Source organism: Lissotriton vulgaris, chromosome 1_1 (genome assembly GCF_964263255.1).
Source record: "Lissotriton vulgaris chromosome 1_1, aLisVul1.2, whole genome shotgun sequence".
NCBI lineage: Eukaryota > Metazoa > Chordata > Amphibia > Caudata > Salamandridae > Lissotriton > Lissotriton vulgaris.
The window spans coordinates 1,393,312,640-1,393,335,731 of record NC_141685.1 but is presented as its reverse complement, the minus strand read 5'-3'; the positions used below and the strand labels follow the sequence as shown (position 1 = coordinate 1,393,335,731).

At 42.0% G+C, this 23,092-nt stretch overlaps 1 protein-coding gene across 1 annotated transcript in view; it reads right to left on the bottom strand.

Annotated features, from left to right (window-relative positions):
- LOC147750566 (hyaluronidase-like) overlaps positions 1 to 23,092 on the bottom strand; it is a 123,336-nt gene that overhangs the window by 38,116 nt on the left and 62,128 nt on the right. The window contains exon 2 of the mRNA XM_086936558.1: positions 17,391 to 17,480. Within this exon, the coding sequence (XP_086792684.1) occupies positions 17,391 to 17,480 (90 nt within the window). The remainder of the gene's footprint in view (positions 1 to 17,390; positions 17,481 to 23,092) is intronic.

The following is a 23,092-nucleotide window of genomic DNA, read 5'->3' as shown; positions in this document are numbered from 1 at the left end:
GCACTGAGGACGGCTTCCTGAGACAATTACACTAAGGTGCGGGTTAGATCATTACAAAATTGTCTTGCAGAAGGATACTCCCATCATACTATCAATAGTGTAGGGATATTAGTGATAGATAGGAGTAACATTTCAAACAATTAACATGGTTGAATTGTGTATATTTTTCACCATTCTAATAATGCTTATAACAATGATGTGTTACATCTTTCTAATAATCGTAGTTCATGTTTTATTTACAAGGACTAGGGGCCAGATGTAGGTAAATCCGATTTACCGACTCTTAAATACCGACTCATACCGATTCGGTATTTAAGAGTCGGTAAATTGGAAGGAGGCAGATGTAGGTAAAAAATTACCGATTCTGTAAGAGTCGGTATTTACCGAATCGGTAAATACCGATTCTGTATTTCCCAATGCTTCCTATGGGCCTTGAAGCCCATAGGAATCAATGGGAAATACAGATTCGGTATTTACCGATTCGGTAAATACCGAATCCTGCAAGGGTGCAGGGGGTGTCACTTTGACACCCTCTAGCACCCCAATTCCGGACTTGTGTGCCACAGACATGCCCTAAGGGCATGTCTGTGTGTCACATTGCACAGGTGTGCATGCACAGATGTGCATGCACACCTGTATTCGGTATTTTACCACCCAATAGGATTGGGTGGTAAAATACCGATTCTTAAGGGCCTGTGGCACTCTTAGGAGTGCCACCTACATGTGGATATTCCGAATCGGTAAATATACCGATTCGGTATTTTACCGATTCTGTAAATTTACCGATTCGGTAAATTTACAGAATCGGTAAAATATAGGCCCCCTACATCTGGAAACCCTAATACCGGTCGGTAACGGCCGAATTCGGCCGTTACCGACCGGTATTAGGGCTCCTACATCTGGCCCTAGATCTTTTAAAAAGACATTTGAAATGTACAATTGGTTCTTTTCTTTGTAAAAATTTGGGTATGCAAAAGTGACAAACAAAAGAGTTAGATCTATTACCATGACTTCCCTGGGAATGGGAATGGTGATGTTTGAGGTTACCAACAACATCTACGACTCTGGAGGTTTAGGAGTTTAGATGCAGTGCTGTGAGCTAGCCAAACTGGCATTTACTGATGATATAAGAAGACTCAGTCTCTCTGTTATGAAGTTTTGTTGACCTAATACACATTCCTACTAAATTATTAGGAACCTTATAACAGCAAGTGAGGTAAAAGAAGAAAACTGTAGCCTTGCATGTTGGAGTTCATCTGTTTTATATACATAACTAACATTTTGCAGGTGATTATATTTGAACTATGTACAGGTGGAAAGACTTTACAGAGTTGTAGAATTACTATAGCTAGTTTGGATTTACGTTTTATTCATTGTGAATGTTACTAATTTTGCTGCTTTTAAAGATCATCTTTGCTTTTATGTGTAGCTTGCACATGTTAGAAATGGGGTTTCTGGTTGTCTAGGGTATGCACCTAAGCCAGGCAGAACCCACCATTCTAGTCATGAAAGAGAGTTACACACACAAGTTAACCCTTGCTCACCCCCTTGGTAGCAGAGGCAATGTGTAAAGATTTTGCGCAACACACACACATACCAGTGACACACTAGGCTCACCACAAAAAGAGACTCCATACAGTGGTATATAAAAATACCATTTGTATTATATATAAAACACATAAGACCACAATCACATAAATCATTTTGCCACTAGGCAATGGTTATTACAATACATAGATCATAAATCACTTTGCCACCCAGGCAATTGTAATTACTTCACAGGCAGGGCACTAACATAAATACATACATATTGCCCAGGTCATACATACCTTTGCCATAAGGCAATTGTCATAAACATATCAGTTAGTGTACTAGGTAAATACCTATAATTGAACTACTGTTAGGATTGCACACATTATAAAACATCCTCCAGACAGTAAACATGTTTTTATATTGCATGTATGCTCCTAGGCCATTAAAAAATGAGCATAACTTAGAGTTCCCAACACTGATAACAATACAGGTCTGGATTGAGGCTGGAGCAACTCAGGTTTGCCACCTGTTGCTAGCACTACAGTGGGGTGGCTTGATTGTGCCCACTCTCTCTCAGCTCCTACTGGAGGCTGCTCGCACTCCGGTGGCACGGCAGTGGGGGCTGGAAGATGCCAGGAGAAGGGGGAGAAAGGCACTCACTTGGTCCCCTGGCCGGGAACAGCAGATTTCTCAGGTCGGCACTGCTGCTGCGCGGTGTGGGAGGCGCGAGGGGTTTCCTTCCCTGGAGTGCGTGTGGCGAAGCTCCCTGTTACTGGAGCACATACTCGTGGTGCACAGGGCGGCCCAGCATCCTGCTAGGTGGGGCTGCGGTGAGCCATGGCTTCTCTTCCTCACATCAGGAGGTTGCTAGGCAATGCTTAGTGCTCTGCAGCATTGGTTGAGCGGCTGCACAAGGATCTCAGGTTTTCCTGCACAGCAGGAGTATATCGGACCCAGATTTGTGCCCCAGGAGGTGTATGGGGTGGCACCCGGGGCAGGCTGCTCCTTCCTGAAGGCATGCAATGGAGAGCCCACCAAGCTCTCAGGCAGTAAAGCACACAGTGCTGTAGTGGAGCCAGACACACAGCACACTGGCAACAGTAAAGCACTTAGAGCACTTGCAAAACACACAAAGCTCTGTGAAGGTAACTGTTGCAGAGCACACAAAGCTCTGCCTAAGTAAATCTGGTAGAGAACAGCACCTAGAGCTCTGCCCAAAGCAAAGGTTGTAGAGCACAGCACATGGAAACTTTGCTGATCCTGAGTTTCCCAGAACAGGAGGCCAACACACACAGGCCCTCAGAGAGTTCTTCACAAGCAGCATTCCACAGCAGGGCAAACGAGTCAGTCCTTTTCCTCCACCACAGACAAAAGCAGCAACTGCAGGCAAACCCACCCCTCACACAGAAAAGGCAGTGCTCCTCACCCAGTCCTTCCACTCTTCTTCATGGTTGGATGCCCTTGTTTCTTGAAGAAATCTAGTCTCTTGGGGCTTTTAGGTGGCAAAGACAGCATTGTGAAAAGGAGCCACAGCCCATTCAGGTGCAATTGAAACTCCTCCCATCACTCAAAATTCAGACCACGCCTATTCAGCCCAGCGATGAGTCACCCAGGCAAGGCAGGGCACACCTCAACCCCCCTACTGACTGTGTAGAGTGAATGCACATCCCCAACTCCTGTCACTCTAACACCAGACGCTTAATACACAAACAGTCGAGGCACACAGAATGGTAAAGTAAGGAAATGCCCATTTTGGCATTTTCAAACACAGAACTTAAAAACCACCTTCACCAAAAGGTGTGTTAATAAATTCTGAGCCCAGAGAGCCTACACTCCTTTTTTCTATCTTGTCCCTATTGCAAGTCATACATGTAAAATTGTTACAGTGCCGCCCCAATTATAAGCTATTCAGAAAAGGGGGTGGTGATGAACAGAGTGTCTGAATTAAGCAGACCACTCTTACCCAGTCCAAAGATCAGGGCTTGATCCATCACCGTTATTTATCTCACTGCACCATCCCAGCTCAGAACCTGGCTATATGCAAATCAGTCTGTCCCTGGCCCAGTGCATCATGGGAACAGGGCAGACTAAACTACCAAGCCAATTCTTCACCAGAAAGGAGACAAGCTACCGGGGACCGGTTTCTGGCATTTCAGCCGTCTTCGGCCCGGATTGCTTGAATCCTGATGGTGCAGTGAGAAAGGGACTCATGTCTGAGTATACCCTGCCACACCTATAGTGGCCAAAATCGATTCAGAAAAGGGGGTGGTGATGAACAGAGTGTCTGAATTAAGCAGACCACTCTTACCCAGTCCAAAGATCAGGGCTTGATCCATCACCGTTATTTATCTCAATGCACCATCCCAGCTCGGAACCTGGCTATATGCAAATCAGTCTGTCCCTGGCCCAGTGCATCATGGGAACAGGGCAGACTAAACTACCAAGCCAATTCTTCACCAGAAAGGAGACAAGCTACCGGGGACCGGTTTCTAGCATTTCAGCCGTCTTCGGCCCGGCTTGCTTGAATCCTAATGGTGCAGTGAGAAAGGGACTCATGTCTGAGTATACCCTGCCACACCTATAGTGGCCAAAATCGGTTCAGAAAAGGGGGTGGTGATGAACAGAGTGTCTGAATTAAGCAGACCACTCTTACCCAGTCCAAAGATCAGGGCTTGATCCATCACCGTTATTTATCTCACTGCACCATCCCAGCTCAGAACCTGGCTATATGCAAATCAGTCTGTCCCTGGCCCAGTGCATCATGGGAACAGGGCAGACTAAACTACCAAGCCAATTCTTCACCAGAAAGGAGACAAGCTACCGGGGACCGGTTTCTGGCATTTCAGCCGTCTTCGGCCCGGCTTGCTTGAATCCTGATGGTGCAGTGAGAAAGGGACTCATGTCTGAGTATACCCTGCCACACCTATAGTGGCCAAAATCGATTCAGAAAAGGGGGTAGTGATGAACAGAGTGTCTGAATTAAGCAGACCACTCTTACCCAGTCCAAAGATCAGGGCTTGATCCATCACCGTTATTTATCTCACTGCACCATCCCAGCTCAGAACCTGGCTATATGCAAATCAGTCTGTCCCTGGCCCAGTGCATCATGGGAACAGGGTAGACTAAACTACCAAGCCAATTCTTCACCAGAAAGGAGACAAGCTACCGGGGACCGGTTTCTGGCATTTCAGCCTTCTTCGGCCCGGCTTGCTTGAATCCTGATGGTGCAGTGAGATCAGGGCTTGATCCATCACCGTTATTTATCTCACTGAATTGGCTTGGTAGTTTGGTCTGCCCTGTTCCCATGATGCACTGGGCCAGGGTCAGACTAATTTGCATATAGCCAAGTTCTGAGCTGGGATGGTGCAGTGAGCTAAAAAACGGTGATGGATCAAGCCTGATCTTTAGACTGGGTAAGAGTGGTCTGCTTAATTCAGACACTCTGTTCATCACCATCCCCTTTTCTGAACCAATTATAAGCTACTCATGTGGGTGGCACAACCAGTGCTGCAAGGCCACTAGTAACATTTGATTTACAGGCCCTAGCACACTCAGTGCACTTTATTAGGGTTTTACCGGTAAATCAAATATGGCAATCATGGATAACCAATCATATTACAATTTATACAGACTGCATTTGCACTTTAGCACTGATCAGCAGTGGTAAAGTGCCCAGAATCCTATAGCCAGCGAAAACATGGTCAGAAAAATGGGAGGCAAAAGGCAAAAGGTTTAAGGATAAACCTGCAAAAAGGGTGAGGTCTAACAGCAAGCAAGCAGAACGTCATTCCCTCAACCATGTTTTATGACACAACTTGGAGAATCATGGCTACTAGTGGGGGGGTTTTAAAAGGTATTTGAATATTATGGCACCATATATGGGGCATCACATTGGACTGGAAAGAAAGGGCGCTTTACTTTTACATTGTCTAGAGTGTTAAATGCAACAAATTATAGAACATCTACCAGAATTAGACCAGGTAGCGGTGAGAGGGTTAAACACTTACGAGATATTCACTTTCCACCAAGAGTAAACACTAAACTTGACCGCTAAAATTTTGGCAAAGTACATAAAAGGAGGGCGAGGCGGTAGAACAGGAGATCATTTTTGTTAAACTGTAATATTGATATAAGAATGGAGGAAAGTTGGCTGGAAGATGAACTTCCTCTCAGTGAAGTTTTGCCTGTATCCAAACAAATGGAATGCATGATGTATTACTTCCCAGGTGCTTCATATCCTGTCCCTTTTGTGTTTATGTTCCTCTCTGCTTTTTACCTGACCTGCCACCCCTACTTATCTCCCCATATTTACCTCCATCCTCCTTCCTCCTGTTCACTTGTACTCACCTCATTCCCCCTCTTTTTATCTTCTCGCCTTTCTCCATCCCTAGCCCCACCTTACCCCCTTTCCTTCTACCCTCTATTCCGACCTATCACACTTACACAGTTATCCAATTCCCAGTCTGGTTCTGAATGTTTATTGCCTTTCTCTTTGATGTAATATTTATTGTTCTTGAAATTTTTGCTCTAATTTTTTGCATTTTCTCTCTGTTTGAACTTATTATTGTATTATTCAATCTTGTCCTTCTCATGTAAAGCGCTCTGATACCCTTGGGTCTAACCAGCGCTATATAAAACTGTTTAAATAAAATAAATAAATTAATTGTGTGAAGAAGAATAAAAATGGATTCTTGTAATAAAAACATGTTAATGCCATTCTTGATAAGAGATTTTCGAAATAGTGTCCAGCAGTGAAGTCCAATTGCAACAAATGTGGGAAGAAGGGTCATTTCATGCTATGTTGCAGGAACAACAAAAATGTGCAAGAAAAAGCAAAAGTAGAAGAAATTGTTCTGTAGTTCAGTGAAACACTAGTAACCCAAAAGGCTAGGTAAAGTTAAATGGCGCTAAGACTGAGCTAATGTTCAAATCATGTTTTCATTTAATCAACTGTTTGGTTAACAAATTCGATTCAGGGCATTGTGAACAGCTGATTAAAATTATATGCTATTTTCACACTGGTGTAAAGTACAAAGGAAGGTATGTTGTAGTTAAGGATTTTGTATCAGTAAGAGGAGATAACATTTTACGATGGACTGTACAGAAGGATCTGGGAGTAAGAGCCAAATGTTGAACCACAGGTTCAGGTGCAAGTTATTGATGAAAAAACTCAGCTTGTAAACATATATTCAGATGATAAAGCTGAAAAAAGAGACAACACCTGGTGTTTCACATGGAATTAAACTTCTTCTAAGTGTGCAAGAGTATGTAAGACAAGAGTTGGAGAAGTTATGTAAAGCTGTAGTGAAAGAACCAGTAAAGGTTACCGAGTGGCTTTCTCCTATAGTTGTTACTCACAAATCCGATGGAAAGATACGCTTGTTTGTAAGCTTAAGGCCACTAAATAAAGTTATAATAGTTGTCAGATTTTCTCTTCCCAATATTACAGAAATGTCAGCTGTATTATCTGGTGCTAAAGTATTCTCAATGCTAGACTTCACATCTGCTTACCACAAGATAATGTTACAGCCAAATTCACAAGAGCTGACCTCTTTTATAAATCTACTAGCTGTACCCTGCCACACGTTGCTGTGGCTCAGTCTGGTTAAAGAGAAAGAAAAGAGTAAGCGCACATTTCTAATATGTTTAATTTCACAATGCTTGTGGGCACGCAATATGTTTTTGTGACTATTGTCATGTTGTGTATATATAAACACGAGCTAATGTTGCAAAGTGAACCAACTCCTCCCCCCTCCCTCCACCTACTTCCTGGTCTGCAATTCTGACACCAACTGTCCATCCTAAAATATGTAGACTATTGTCTCTATGCGTCCTTTCTTAATGTTGCAAAGTGAACCAACTCCTCAACACTCCCTCCACCCACTTCCTGGTCTGCCATCCTGACACCAACTGTCCATCCTAATATATGTAGACTATTGTCTCTATGCGTCCCTTGTAGTTTTTGCGCAGCAACCAAATCGATAGGGTCTGTTCGGACTTTGGATTAAAAACACACGCGTATTGGACACAAGCGTATTCTAATCCCACGTTGTGTATATATAAACACGTGCTTAATCAAATCCAACGTTGTGTCACAATTTCAAATCAATCGGTGAAGAACTTTTGGAGATTTAAGATTTTGAACAAACGAACATTTACATTTTTATGTGTCTGTTCGACCTTTCAATTAAAAACATGCGCGTATTGGACACGCACGCATTCTAATCCCACGTTGTGTATATATAAACACGCGCTTAATCGAATCCAACGTTGTGTCAAAATTTCAAATCAATCGGTGAAGAACTTTCGGAGATTTAAGATTTTGAACAAACGAACATTGACATTTGTATGTTTCTGTTCGGGCTTTCGATTAAAAACGCGCACGTATTCGACACACACGTATTGGAATCCAACGTTGTGTATATAAAAACACACCGTATTCGAATCCAACGTTGTGTCAAAATTTCAAAGCAATCAGTGAAAAACTTTTGGAGATTTGCGATTTTGAACGAACAAAGATTTACATTTTTATTTATATAGATAGATGGGGGCATGCAAGTTTAAAAGGATGTCCTTTGATGTGATCTCCAAAGCTTCTGTCTTTCAGGAGTTCATGTCGATGATGTTTGCTGGGATACCTAGTGTTATATTTTATTAGTATGATATTTTGTTTTTTGGCAGTAACAGAAGACAGCAGGCCCAATTAGCAGTCAGTGGCAAAAAGAAAGAAGTATTCGGTAGCTACAGATAATGGTTTTTGCAGGTGAAGGGGATAGTACAGGGTATAAAGAGACCTGGAGGAAGAACAAAGAAGTAATCAGTTGAAAAAAAGCAAGACATACTCCGTATTACAACATTTGATATACTACAGGATAAAAAACTGATAATCTAGAGTGAATTCTTAATTCTACTTCTTGAAGCACTGACTACCTGAGTTGAAGTTGGTCTCCTTTCTGGTGATAGGCTGGCTGCAACTACACCTACCCAAACAAAGAATTTTACAAATAAATGGGATCCTTTTTTGAAGTTCTTATTAGGGGCTGATGGTACCATTGCCTTTTTAGGCCTTACCACTCCCATCCCCTTTGAGGATCCTGGAAATACTTTCTCCACTTCTCACCCCTTTTATTTAGCTTGACGGAATTGTTGGTATTCATTCTCTTTCCATACAAGGAATGTCCCTCTCATCCCCAACAGATTTGTGATTGACTGTGGCAGGTGATCTGTGCAACTGGTGTCGCTGGTCCCTCAGACGAGCTGGCTTTCATTTCCATGGTTTATTTGTTTCAGTTTTGAATATTTTAAACTAACATCTTTAAAAGATCTTCAACTAGATAAGCCAGACATGTTGTAGGTTTACAGCAGAGGTTTATTAATTAGCGCCTCATCCATCAGCAGCTGGGCAGCAACTGCCAGATGAGAAACAGGACCAAATACATTCCAAGTTCTATGTTCCATAGAACTTACATCACAGAAATGCCATGAAGGAATACACCACACATATCCCTTCCAATAAAGAAATGTACAGGAAACACAGGGTTACAATTCACAGAGAAAAGATAATGTTGGAACATCATGAAACTAAAAAGTGTACTAATCAACATAATCCTTGAGACAGGATGGCATGATTCTCTTTCGTCCACTTTGTCGTATGTCTGAACGAGACAACTTATCAGAGACATCAAACCTACCGCTACCATCCTTTTCCATTTCAGGATTGGATTTGAGAATGACCACTCAACTGAGATTACAAATTCTTCCATCTTCCAATTTGACAGCATTTCTAAAACATTTTGTTACACAATTGGGTTTTGTGTATTTGGACTAAGACAAAGCACCTACAGGTGCCTTCACTCACACCAAATCACCTACCCTTACAGCAACTTGCTTTAACCTTTTTCTTTCATCAACATTTATTTTATTTTTAAATTGTAATCTATCTTCTCTTAGCCTCCAAGCACCAACACTATTATCTTTTACACCTTTACCCCAAGTCATCCAACGTGGGCACAAACTTGTGTTAGGAACTCTTCCTTTGAACAATTCAAAAGGAGACGTTAAGAGATGTGCCAAGATACATTTTTGTAACTCCTGCTTACAATTTAAGGAATTCACTTTGGACAGTTGAATGTTCTTTTCTATCTCTCTATTAAATCTTTCAACTGTCCCGTTGGCCTCAGGAAGATAAATTGCACATATGTTTTGTTGAATACCACACGTAAGCAAGACATCATTCATTTGCTTTGAACAGAATTGGGGACCATTATCAGATAATAGTGTTCTAGGAAAACCTTCCCTTTTGAACACATCTTGCAAAAATTAAATCACACTGAGTTTTTGACAAGGATTTATCAAATACATCTTTCAATTGTGTCATGTTTATGACCTTTACCAACTCACAATCTTTTTGTACTTCTTCTTTCTACTCATCCTCATTAATATTGCCGGAAGTTATTTTGCAAACACTGACTTCATCCTCCGGAACATCTTCCACTAACAGTTCCTCTTCCACATCACATATCAAGCAGGACAGGCAATCCGCAGTTACATTGTCAACATCTGGTAGATGTTCAACCTCAAAATTAAAATCTTGCAGACTAATCACCCAACAACTTATCCTTGAGGAAATCCAGATACTACTTTGAAAAGATCTCTCTCAGTGGTTTGTGATCAGAGCATACCTTAAAATATGTCCCACAAATAAAATTGTGAAACTTATTTAGTGCCCAGTAAATGGCCAACGCCTCTTTTTCAATGACAGAGTAGTTTAACTCTGCTCCATGCAAACTCCTTGATGCACAAGAAATGAGATGTTCCTTTCCGTCCCTGGTTTGCTTTAAAAGTGCACCTAAACCTTTTGAGCTAGCATTTGTCACAACTGTAGTGTCCATACCCGGGATAAAAGCCTGCAATTTGGGAGCATCTTTAAAGTTTTCTTTCAATTCTAAGAATTCAAGTTGACATTCTTGTGACCATACAAACTCTTTGTTTTTACTTTGTAACTGCCTCATATTATTAGATTTGCATGCCAAATTATTTATGAACTTGCCATATTATTCGAACATGCCTAATTTGAGAATTGTATCTACCAATTCCCTCTTTGGAACAATTCCTGTGGCCGTGATATGATGTCCCAAATAATTTACCTCTTGCACTGAAAAGTTACATTTCTCAAATTTCAAAGTGAGGCCAGCTTTTTCAAGTTTCTCCAGAACTACTCTCACTCTGCTATCATGCTCTTGCTGATTTGACCAAAAATTAATAAATCATCCTGATAGCATTTGACCCCTTTCACTCCTTTTAGTATGGAAGACATCGCCCTCTGAAAAACTGAGGTGGCAGACACTAGACCAAACGGCATTATCTCATATTTGAATGCATCCATGGGAGTGATGAATGCTGTGAAGTCGTGTGGATGAGGAGTTAGTTCTATCTGATTATAAGCATGTGTAAGCTCTAGAGTTGTGAAGAACTTTGCACCATTTAATGTTGACATAATCTCGTCTATGTTAGGTAGAGGAAATTTGTTCCCTACTATGGCCTTGTTAAGTGACCTGAGGTCCACACATAGTCTTATGTCACAATTGGGCTTGTTAGCAACAACTACTGGTGCCAACCACTCAGATGCTTCCACTGGAGTAATTATTTCTTGTTTGAGAAGCTTTTCTAATTCTAGTTCAACCTTCTCCTATACAGCAATAGGAATTCTCCCTACCTTGGCTACTGATGGCACAGCCCCACTTTTGAGTTTGATACACTGCTTATATCCCTTCGGGCACCCTAGATCCTCTTTAAAAAAAAGTGGAAATTCTACTGCAAAATCATTGCATTTGGATTTAGTGTGACCCCCCAATAAATTTTGGTGTGGCCAGCCTAGTAAATCATCACCTTGGTCGGGCACATACATTTTCCCCACAATCAACTTCTTTTCAATCTCAATGTAGGCATTAAAATACTCCAACATACTGATGGGTTGGCCACCATATCCACCTGGGTTTACGTCCATCTTATGTAAGCTGTTTTCATCCTGAAACCACCTGCAGTAGATTTCTTTAGGAATAATAGTAAAGGTGAGAGCATGAGTCAAATTTCATTTCCAGTTCAACTACTTTTTTACCAATTGTGTGATCAGTTTGTTTGGTTTCAGTGACATGACAAATTACTTCTTTTACAATATTGTTTTGAAATCTTCTCTGTTTTGATCTATAAAACCTTATAAAATTACCCCTTTTCCCACAGCCAATGACAGACAAAGCCAAAAGCACGACAGGATTTAGAGTTTGCCTTGTGACCAGACCTCCCACTTTGAAAATATTCAAATGAATTTTTGTAAACATCCTTCTCTACCACCTCTTTTGAGGATGATTTAAAATTTTTACAATACATATATTTTCTTGCACTTCTTCTACAGTAGGTTGTGTTTTCTCTATTACACATTTTAATTCAGTTACACATTTTAACATATGTTCCACCCTTTTAGCTATGGAAATGACCTCTTCTAATGGAGGCTCATCCTTAAGCCACAACTCTTCTCGGATTTTGTCTTCTCTACATTTTAAAACAAATTGACCTCAAATTCGTTCTTCCTTAGATGCCCCAAACTTACAACTTGATGCCAACTTTCTCAAACTAGTTAGGTAATCTTCAACTGATTCCTCCTTGCCTTAACCAAAAATGGTATCTTTCCATTATTGTGCTCACTCTTGGCAAATAATGCTTATCTAATTGTAAAATACATATCTCATATTCGTTTAACCCTCTCTGTTCTTCTGCTGCTAGATCAGGTAAGTTTTCTAACAGTTCCTGACCTTCACCGCCAAGACAGTGTAAAAGCAACAAATGCTTCCTTTCTGCACTCAAGTTTGTTCCACAGACTCTTGCATAATTTGGAAAAACATTCTTCCACTTGCTCCATTTTACAAGTGGTTCTCCAGGGCTTCTTAAAAAAATGGGGGTGTTGGTACGTTTTGCATGACACACTTGCTAATATCCAACTGGTGTAGGAGTTGAACACTATTTTGAATGCTGAAACTACAATGGAAACTAGAAACTGAACTATTTCTCTAAGTACTATATAGTTGTTTTTTTATTTCTTCTTCTTTATATGGTGTGTCTATCACTGAAGAAGACACAAGTGTGCCTATCACCGTAGACAAATGGTTCTTATAATAGGTGTTATCACTGTTAATTTCAAGGAAATTGTGATTAGTACAATAAGAGATTGTTTTGTATACGCACCACCAAAACAGCACTACATTCAAACATTTCCTTGCACACTTGACATATGTATCTTATCTTAATAATAAAGTTTAAAATTAAGAAAATCCTGTTGGTATGTGTGTATCACAGTTGCCTCTCTTCCTGGATATTCACAAGATACATAGTTGACAGATTTTCAATAGTTTTTCTCTGTTTTGTATTGCTCTTCTTGCCATGTTCTGGCTTTATGTTTAATAAAGCTTGAATTGAAACAATACTTCCTGGTGTGTGTGTCAGCGCTGTCTCTTCTCTCAAGCACTCACATGACACACCCTTGTTCCTGATTGGCCTCCTTGCAAAGTTGTTAGGCTTCTGATTTGTTCCACTGTATGGGAAGCAGCTTCCGGTAAACTTGCCAAGCTCTACTCGATTTCAAGATGTTGTCTGCTGTTTCATCAGAGACTTACATTTTCTCAGGTAGTTATGTTTACTATAACGATCTCTTGTTATGTTCATTGGAGACACTTGCCAATGCGCGTTCCTCAAAGCTATGTTTGTCTTTGATTTGTGATTAACTTTGAGACCGATCGTCTCTTTCTTTTCGTCCCACGCACAGACAACTCTTTAACTGTGAGACCTCTCTTGTCGATCACGCGCTGCACGTTACATGCTCCGAGAACACAATGCCTCAAAAGACTCTGACTCCAATGAAACGAATCCTCATGCATTGACCGCACGCCGTCTCTTGGTGCTGCCTAAGCCTCTGCAGTGTGCTCGCGGCATCCACGCGCTGCGCCCTTCAACCGCTGTGCTACTAATTTGAGTTAAACAAACCCCCAAAAATAAAATTGACAGTACCTTGCGGGTCCGATCCGCCCGCTTAGCTTTCGAAGTTGTTTTACATCAATGCTAGCTTCCTTTAAATATGTGCTTGAAGTGAGTCACCAATTCACAACAGCGACCCCATTTTCATAAAACTCCGACTAAGGGGCCGATTCCGATCCTGGAAAAAAACCATCCGTACGATTTGTATCCGGAGCCCTCTCCGTACGAATCGTACCCTTCCGTCCGGGTCGCGTAGTACGATCTGTATTTCGTCAATCCGACCGAATCGTCGCGATCCGTACGTATTAAAAGGCTGAAACCGTGAACCGTACGACTCGTACACATGCCGTACGACCCGATTAGTATGAACCGGACTGGGGTATGAGGACGCGATTCGTACGGTCCACGTCAGGTAAGGGCGATTCGTACGGAAAAGCACACAATCACATACACACCGTACGGTGTGTACACCCCATGATCGCAGGGGTAAGGTGCGTACCCTTGCGATCATGGGGTGTATGCACTGTACCCCGCAATCGCAGGGTGTACGCACTGTACACCCAGCGAACATGGGGTACGATGCGTACACCCCATGATCGCGGGGTACAATGCGTACACCCCATGATCACAGGGGTACGCACCGTACCCCTGCGATCATGGGGTGTACGCACCGTACCGGGGGGGGGGGTTCCGTACCTGTTTCGAGGCGAACTCTGCTTCTCCGGATTTTTTCGGCTCCCGTAGAAAAAGCATTGTACAGTGCGTACCCCACACGAATCGTACTTGCTGGGTCGGAGAAAGTAGCCGTGAACCGTACGGATGTCGCGTACAGCGGGTTCCGAGGGAGATTCGTACAGGGATTTGATCATACGGTCTCTGTACGATTCGTACGGAGTCCAGCTCATGGTACGAATCGTACTTCGTCGTACGTATGGGGGACGCTGCAGGGTACGATACGTATGGGAAAAACGCTCCGTACGGCTATTCGGAGCGGTTTTTCCCGAACCAGAATCGGCCCCTTGATGTTGAGGTGCTTCATCTGCTTAACTCCAAAATTCATCCCTCACTCGTTTCCAGTAAAAGATCTTCAACTGGACAAGACAGACATGTTGTAGGTTTACAGCAAATGTTTATTAATTAGCACCTCATCCATCAGCAGCTGGGCAGCAACTGAAAGATGAGAGACAGAACGAAATACATTCCAAGTTCTATGTTCCAAAGAACTTACATCACATAAATGCCCTGAAGGAAGACCCAACAATCTTCATTACAAAGTCGGCCATAGGAAGAACTAGTTGCCAAATCGGTAAATCACAAGGATGTGGGAATGCTGCATACCTGTGCATCTGGGCTGCATCAGGCATTTGCTCCCACTTTCTGTGCCCAAAGTTACTTTAGCTGTACAGATGCGGTCTGTTCTTTAACATGAATCACTTGGGTGCACATTTTGACCTGGGCGATATCAAAGGGGCATTCCATTGAAGGCACCAGTTTGTGTCTGTACTGAGAACAGTATATTATCTTGTAATTGTGCACACAGTTCTGGTGTGCCTTGTGTGCACTCAGTAAATAGGATGTCATGATAGTTATATGAGCCTGATTTTTAACAAAGCCTCTGGGATTTCCCACATGGGCATTTCTACCAGCTGAAAGCTGGATACGTTTCCTGCAAACAGGCTGAAACTTTTGAAATAGTTTGGTAATTGGGTGGTTATATTCAGTGACACCATACTGTCCTAAATCTAAGGACCACTCAGTGTCTCACTTATATTCCAAAATCCTGGAAACAGCAATACCAGTGGTACCAGTAATTGTAGATATGGGAATATTGATGTAGTATTCCCAGAGCAGCTGTAATGAGGGTTTGATGTATTTTAGGGAAAAAAGTAGTTGAGCCTTTGAACACATTATATAACTATGAGCTCTGTGCAGTGTTAGTATTGCAACAAATGCGGTTGTAAAAATTATTATCAGAAACCTTTCCGCCGCAGTTCAAACTCCTCTAACTAAACACTGCTAAAGAAACTCCAGACTGAGCATTTAACTCTAGATGTATCCCTTTGGTTCATATGTAGTTATTCCTGGGATCCAGACCTTTCATAAACTCTGTTGAAAACTGTTTGCTTTAAAATAATCCTGCCCTACCTGAATTAAAAGCTTGTGAGTCATGTCTATGTACATTCATGCAGTGTCAGCTCCTCTGCTAAGGCGGAGGAGCGTTGCCTCACTGCTCACGGAGAAGTGTAAAAGAAAAAAGAAAATAATAATAACATAAGTTATCATCATTTTATTTTTTGTATCACCAGGTTAGGTTGGGGTGGGACTTGGGTCCTGTGATGTCTGGGAGGAGGAGTGGTTGCTGCACTCTAAAGTGTGCATGATGGTTTGACCGGCTGTCTTGGCCCGGCCAAAACGTCATGCACACTATGCATGTTCTCCACCCAGGTTGCATTACAACATGGGTGGAGAATATGCCCAGGCTCCCTTTTCCCAGTGAGAGCGCTGAACCACAGTGCTCAGACCAATCACAACGTTGCATTGTAGCATTGTGATTGGCTTAGGGAGCCTGGGTGCTTCCTGGTTGAGGAGCGGAGGAGAGACGATGTGGGAGAGATGCAGCGATCAGGTAAGTACATTTTAAAAAAACATATCCCTTCCCACCCCGTATCGTACCAGCCACCATTGCATTTATGTTGACTGTATCACTTGTTGCCACTCATGGACATACGGCTTTTAACACAGAGACACCCTTACTCCTTGGGTGGAAAAGGAAACAATACTACAAACAATAAGTTCCTTAAGAAGTTAACAAATGTTTACAGGAAAAGAGGGACTTAACCATGTGGTACCAGCAAAGAAAGAGTTGGAAGAGATTAAGAGTTCCATTCAATAGTTCAAGCATTAGGAAATAAAAATGCATCAAAAAAGGCCAGGTCTCTAAATAAGAGACAAGGCTGAAATGATGTCTGACTAATATCATGCGAGTCTGTGAGTCTTAGGAGCTTGTTAATACAGAGGGAGAAAATTCACTTAAACTTAATGAGACCCAGATATTCTGATTTTAGAGGTATGTATTCAGTACAATCAGGGTCACAAGGGGAGGGTGGTCCAATAATTTGTATTTCTATATTTTGTAAGGATACTGTATACACTGTGTACTTCATACTAGTCCTGCACTAAAGCATCATCTTGTTTTGGTATGGATTATGTTTTTTGTATGCATTATTAGAAAAGGTCTATGTAAAGGAAAAAAGTACCAATTTATACACATAAGAGGCAGCTTTATAGTTTGTGAAATGATAAGTACGGGGAGGGTTTTACAGAGAAAAGAGCACGTTCCCATCTAAGATACCTGTTAACATCAAAGAAGTCTGTAATAATGATTTACTGATGATGAGCATTTAGGAAAGAAATTCTTTATTCTGCCACGTTTTAATATAATGCCTTTACTCTGCACACCCTTCCCCATAAAGATTGATCCATTTTTTCAGGGTTCTGTAACTTCAGATATAGAGTCTCTACTTTCATGCAAACCACCCAATAAGCTTCTGAGAGCTTAAATACTATGATCAAGTGCATTGCTTGATGGATGCCAAGGAAGTATACCGCTTTGTAGATTTGGAAGCCAATAGTCTAAGCTTAACCTGGGGGGACTGTGTTTGTGACTCTCAGTTTATGAAATACAAATGTCTACCTAAGTACTTCTGACAGCCTATTTAATATCTGTTAGCCTTCATCTGTGTTCTAAATAATACACCCAAAGGCAAAAACATAATGATTATAAACTTCCCAATCATTTTTCAGAAGACAAAATAAGATTAGGTATGACCTACCTCACTCTTGCTGAAATTAAGGCCTCCCCACATGACAATTCCAGAGACTCCTAATGCAGCACTTTCGCCAACAGTATTCACAAGGTCCTCCTAGGAAGGAAATGCACCGACATTTCAAAAAATTAAAATGGCAATGTTTCATTAAAGATTCAAACTTTTCCGTTATCACATTGCTATTGCCAGTCTGGTTGATGTACTGTTTTATAATTTAGGAGATATAATGATGTTAATTTATCACACTACTAGATGTTTTGGTGCATCACAGTTTTCTAGACATATTCACTTTATTTCAGGATTGTTCTGTAGCATGTGCTGGTCTAAGGAGGGAGCAAGCACCAGACGGCTCTTTCTGTTGTCGCATAGGCGGCAAGGATAAAAACCTCTCCCTTCCGTGGCACAGCCTTTCTCAACATTTTTATTTATTTATTTTTGCAATTTTATATATTGCGGACATGGCCCGAATGGCACCAGAGCGCTTTACAACAGTAGCATGATACAAAGGTACAACAAGTTACAGTAATAAGATTTACATTCAGACATATTGCATCAGTAACTGCAACCAAGGCAAAAGAAGTTGTTGGAAAGGGACGTACATAGTTCCAGCATTGATTAGGATGGTGGGGACATACAAGGAACGTGGTTCAGCTCCTGGATAGAGTACTTAGGTATGGTTGAGGGTGATTAACCCAGGTGTCTGTCAAATAGGAGGGGCTTGAGCTCATTTTTGAAGGTGGCAATGGAGGTTGTTAGGCGAAGGGAGGGAGGTAAGGCGCTCAAGATTCTTGTGTCACTACCAGACAATGACTGGCTCATGTACCATTCTCAACTGAAGGTTGCAGGAGCAGGGATTGGGAATTTCTGGAACCCCTATTTGCTCCAAATATTTTCAGTGTATTACTTAGACAGAAGGGTGAAGAGGAGTGCAGTGCTCTGTGGGTAATGCAAGCTGTTTTGAATTGAGCCCGAAATTCAATGGGAAGCCATTGGAGGGTTAGCAGAGCCTGGGGAAATGTGGTCACCTTTCTTGAGACCTAGTACAAAGCATACTTCTGCATGGAGAGTTGCTCTCAGTGGGCTTAGAGGAAGTTTGTGTATTCCTAAATGATGGGCGTTTCCATAGGTTAATCTGGAGAGCACTGTTTTGAAGTCTCTTTCCAGGATCAGTTGTCTGACGCCTCATAGCTGCCTGAATTGGTGTCATGCGCTTTTGGACATGTCTGAGATGTGGTTGTGGAGATTTAGATGATTGTCAAGGGTGATACCAAGGGATTCAGCACTCTGGACAATATCATGGCAGCCATCCAGTACCAGAAAGTTGGCAATCCATTCCTGAACTGGGTTTTTTGCTTTTGGAGGTGAGATCAAAAGAAATTCTGTTTTAGCTGGGTTAAGTTTTAGGTAATGATTAGACATCTAGTTCTGAATCTTTAGGAGAATGATTGAAAGGAGGACAAGGTCTTCAGGGGAAGTGAATTTTATGTATATTTAAATATTGTCAGCGTAGAGGTGGAAGAGAATCCCAGTGTTTCTGAAAATCAACATAGTGGTAATAGGTACAGGTTAAAGAGGGTTGGGGAGAGGATCAAGCTTTGAGGGACCCCTTGATGTACCATGACAGGTCTCGAGAACGTGTTGCCCATTTTCGCAATTTGGTAGCCGTAGGTTAGGTAAGAGGAGAACCAATTGAGGACTGTGCCTCTACAGCTCATGCATTGTTCGAGGAGTCAGTTACTTTCTTCCTTTTCTCCTTTCCCTCACAGTGATTTCAAAGGACCCTGCCAGTTACAGAGTTTTCCGGTCTGTTGCATTGAGATTACAAGACTACATGGTGATGTTGGTCGTGACCAGTGCAGGGATCAGTTTTAAGAATTAAAGAAATCCCCTCTTCGTGCAATGCAGACACCTCCCCACAGCCATTAGCTTATTACCCAAATCAATTCTGCTTCAATATATATACTGACTTGCAGCAGTAGTTCCTTCTGTAGTCCTTCTCCCAATTGCGCACATTGTAGGGCATCACACATTTCTAAATTTAGAATCACTCTGCATCAGTTATGCATAGTGTGTCTTATTGCATAAATCAATTACTGTCCATGCCCCTCGCAGCCACTGCAGATAGTTTGCCAGAATTCACCTAGCTTTCATCCACAAGGTACCGCTAGGTAGCCATGTACATTTCGATTTAGTAATCTCCGACAATGTTTGAGGGAGCGAAAGATTGCACTGCAGCAGGGGTGTAACACAGGCCCCCGTAGCCCCCGCGGTGCGAGGGGGCCCTGCAGTCTAGGGGCCCCCTCAGCACAATGCAGACTGCCTGGACTATGGGACCAAATACAGTAAATATTAACTCGCAGCAGTCAGTCACTACACAGTTCCCCTTGAAGAGTCTCCGATATTCCCTCTCCTCACGTAATACCAATACCCTTCGGGTCGAGTTCGCGCTATATAAAAGCTGCCCAAAGAAATCAATGTATTCACCTGTGCATACTGTAAATGTGGCTGATTTTGCATTGCTAAATGGTGGGCAGACTTGTTAGGTTAAGTGAGGTCAATGGAAGCGTGAGGCGAGGTGCAGCAGCTCTTGAACTGTCAGGAAAATGAAGTATTCTTTCCTCTACATTCAGTGAGGAGTGAGGCAGGCATCATTCATTATGTGTTTTTTTTCTTTCAATTTCCTGCCAATGGACCTGGGCCCCCACTCCCCAGGAGCTGTTGCCGGTGCCGCCAGTATGCTCCCTGACCTCGATAGACAGTCTCTTCAGGGCGGGCCAGGGCAGCAGGATCATGGTCTAGCACAGAGTTGAGACACACTATCGGCTTGGCTTTCCTCAAAGTGCAGGGGCCTTCTTTTCCCAAAGTTTTAAGTTGGTTCCAGTTGTAAGGTAGGAAACATTTTTTTTAATAATAGAGTAGCATTTGTTTCAGCTGTTGTGGTGCAGGGTCCCGCATGTTCAGCACGTCAGGTTTGCCTCTCCTGATGGAGTGTTTTCAGTTTGGTTTCACTTTTATTTCTTGTAGTGCAGAGTCGTGTGTTCTGTGTATTAGGAAGCAGTTGCAGCCATTGCTGAACTCGCTTACCTTTGTTTTAATACTGGTTCCACCTGTGAGTGAGAAGGAGTCAGGGAATCTGCCCTTTCAACCACGAGGATATTTTCACAATTAAAAAACACCTTCTACCGAATCCCTTGTGTCTCCAGGAGTTTTCTGGCAACGATTAAAATCATGCCAAGATACCTCTTGTGAATAATGTTCCTGCTGGAGCAACATCAGCATTCTGTCAGCGTCAGTTTTCACCCATCCTGATGTAGCACAGCGGGTTATTATGCCTGCTGCACAGAACGTGTACATGCAGATCACTAAAGTGCATTTTATGTGAGTAGCTCAGTGGGTTACTGCTTTTGTCACAGAGATTATTTAGTTACTTACAGTTCATAAGTTACATTTGTGATATAACACAATTATGTATAAACTGCAGTGTAGAGTTTGTATTCAAACTACGTGGTAAAGTTAGAACATTATATCCCCCCACACCCCAAGACTCTCATTATCCTAATTTTTCTAAAAGGTTTAGTTTGGGTAAAAAGACAATGGGGCTTATTTACAAGCCCCTTGCACCACTTTTGAGTCATTTTCCACATGTTAAAAATGACGCAAAAGTGGCGCAAGGGGCTTGTAAATCTGCCCCATTGTTTTTAGTAAAACCAACCACTGTGGTACGTTTTAAATCCAGACCAACACTCTTAAAATATACTGCCTACTAGTATGGATGACATGTGATTCTACAACTTAATCCTCACTATTTTATGTAACATTTCCTTTAGACTGATTTCAAACGTATGAATTATTGTCTCTCTATAATGTAGGTATGATGTAAAGTGCTCTGGCACCCTACACTAGTAATGGTGCTTTGTAGAAGTTTCAAGATCTTCTTTTAGTTTCTCATTGCTCATATGGGTGTAACTTTTGGTATTTATCTGTCTCCATGGATGTCACTGCTTGATTTTACTCGGGAGAAAGTGTCATTCTTGAGTGTCACACATTGGTTGTTGAATGTCACTCACAAGTACACTGAAACTATGAAAATGTCACACATAAGCAATGTCAAACCTTGGCAGCTATGCGTTTTCTCCTCCGCAATAATACCATAGTTGATAGGGTTGTCTGGAAGGAGCCGCTCACAAGGTTTTTGGTCTGATCTTGCACAGGGTTCTGACCGAGGCAGAGGAGCATTTTAATAATGATAATGTCCTATTACTTACCGGTAATCTTCATTACTCCGGGTCCCGTTGTCCTCGTCCCCTTCATTACATTTGTTATGAATGAAGGGGACGAGGACAGGAGGGACCTGGGGGTAATGTCCTATTACTTACCGGTAATCTTCATTACTCCGGGTCCCGTTGCCCCCGTCCCCTTCATTCATAACAAATGTAATGAAGGGGACGAGGACAGGAGGGAGCTGGGGGTAATGACCTGCCGCCCATGCACCCCAAAGGTTGGCTCTGTGCACGGGCAGCAGGCCATTATTACAACTTGCGCGGTCTCAGTGCCGCATGTTCACATTTAGTGTGCCGCCTGCACGCCATCATGCATTGCTCTGCAGGGTGGGGTAGGGTGGGTCATCTGCGCAGAGTAAACTGTGTGGTCAGCACCAGTCATCTGCGCCTGCTCCTGTGGACACTACCAGAGCAGCCTGCAAGCAACTGTTAGGTCATGTCTCCTTACATTTCCTCATGTAAAAATCATTTCTCTAATCATTAAAAGGTTTCCATTACACTGGGGCCACATAGGCAGAAATTAAAATTTGGTGCTATTGCACATATTACTGCCTTGAAAATAAACGTACAAATTGTATACTTTGAAAATTGTGACTGAATAGAATTGCATATTTAAAGAAAATGCACTGACAAAAATACCACAAATTAAAGAAGTTAATGTATATATTTCTGCACATCATAATAATGTAGTGATCACTTTTTGTTGTATTACACAATTTGACACTATATGTATTTTAAAAAAATGCTGAACTATAGAACTACGCTCGTTAGTGCTTCATTCATAATGCAAGCATCATGTCAGTCCTGCATGCAGCTCCACATGGCACCTTGCGCACACTGAAAGCAACCCCCTATTCACATGTTGAATAAAAAACAATTTGAACTTTTAACTAACCCTACACACAAAGATTGTCCTTTAAGACCTATCAACTGCCTTGGGAAATGTCGGCTGGAAATCCAGGCTTGATCTAGGTGTCGCCAAAGGCAAAGATGGACAGTGCTATTGAAATTTCCAGATGTTTATTACGCGCTGTTATTTGCCTTAGTGTCTGGGTAATCGTCCATTCATCGGGTTCATTTTGGACGCACTGTGAACAGCATGAAATGGTCAGGTAACCCTTGCTTAAAAAATTATGTAAACGTCTTCCAAAAGGCTGAATTATATTAGGCCTACTAAAGGTCCTCTAAGATTTGATGCATACAAATTCTGAATATCGAGAGAGTGTACTCTTTAGGTAATGCTTGACCATGCAGTGTTTAGTTTTTTTGTGGTCAGTTGTAGCTTTATTATTATTATTTACTTTTATATACGCGTAGCTACTCGAAGGCGTCCCAGCGCTTGCATCTAGACAGGGGCTTCCAGGAGGTTATGCACCAGGTTGCAGGAAGAGCTTTCAGTTGCATTTTACTTAATTTTTGTATGTACTG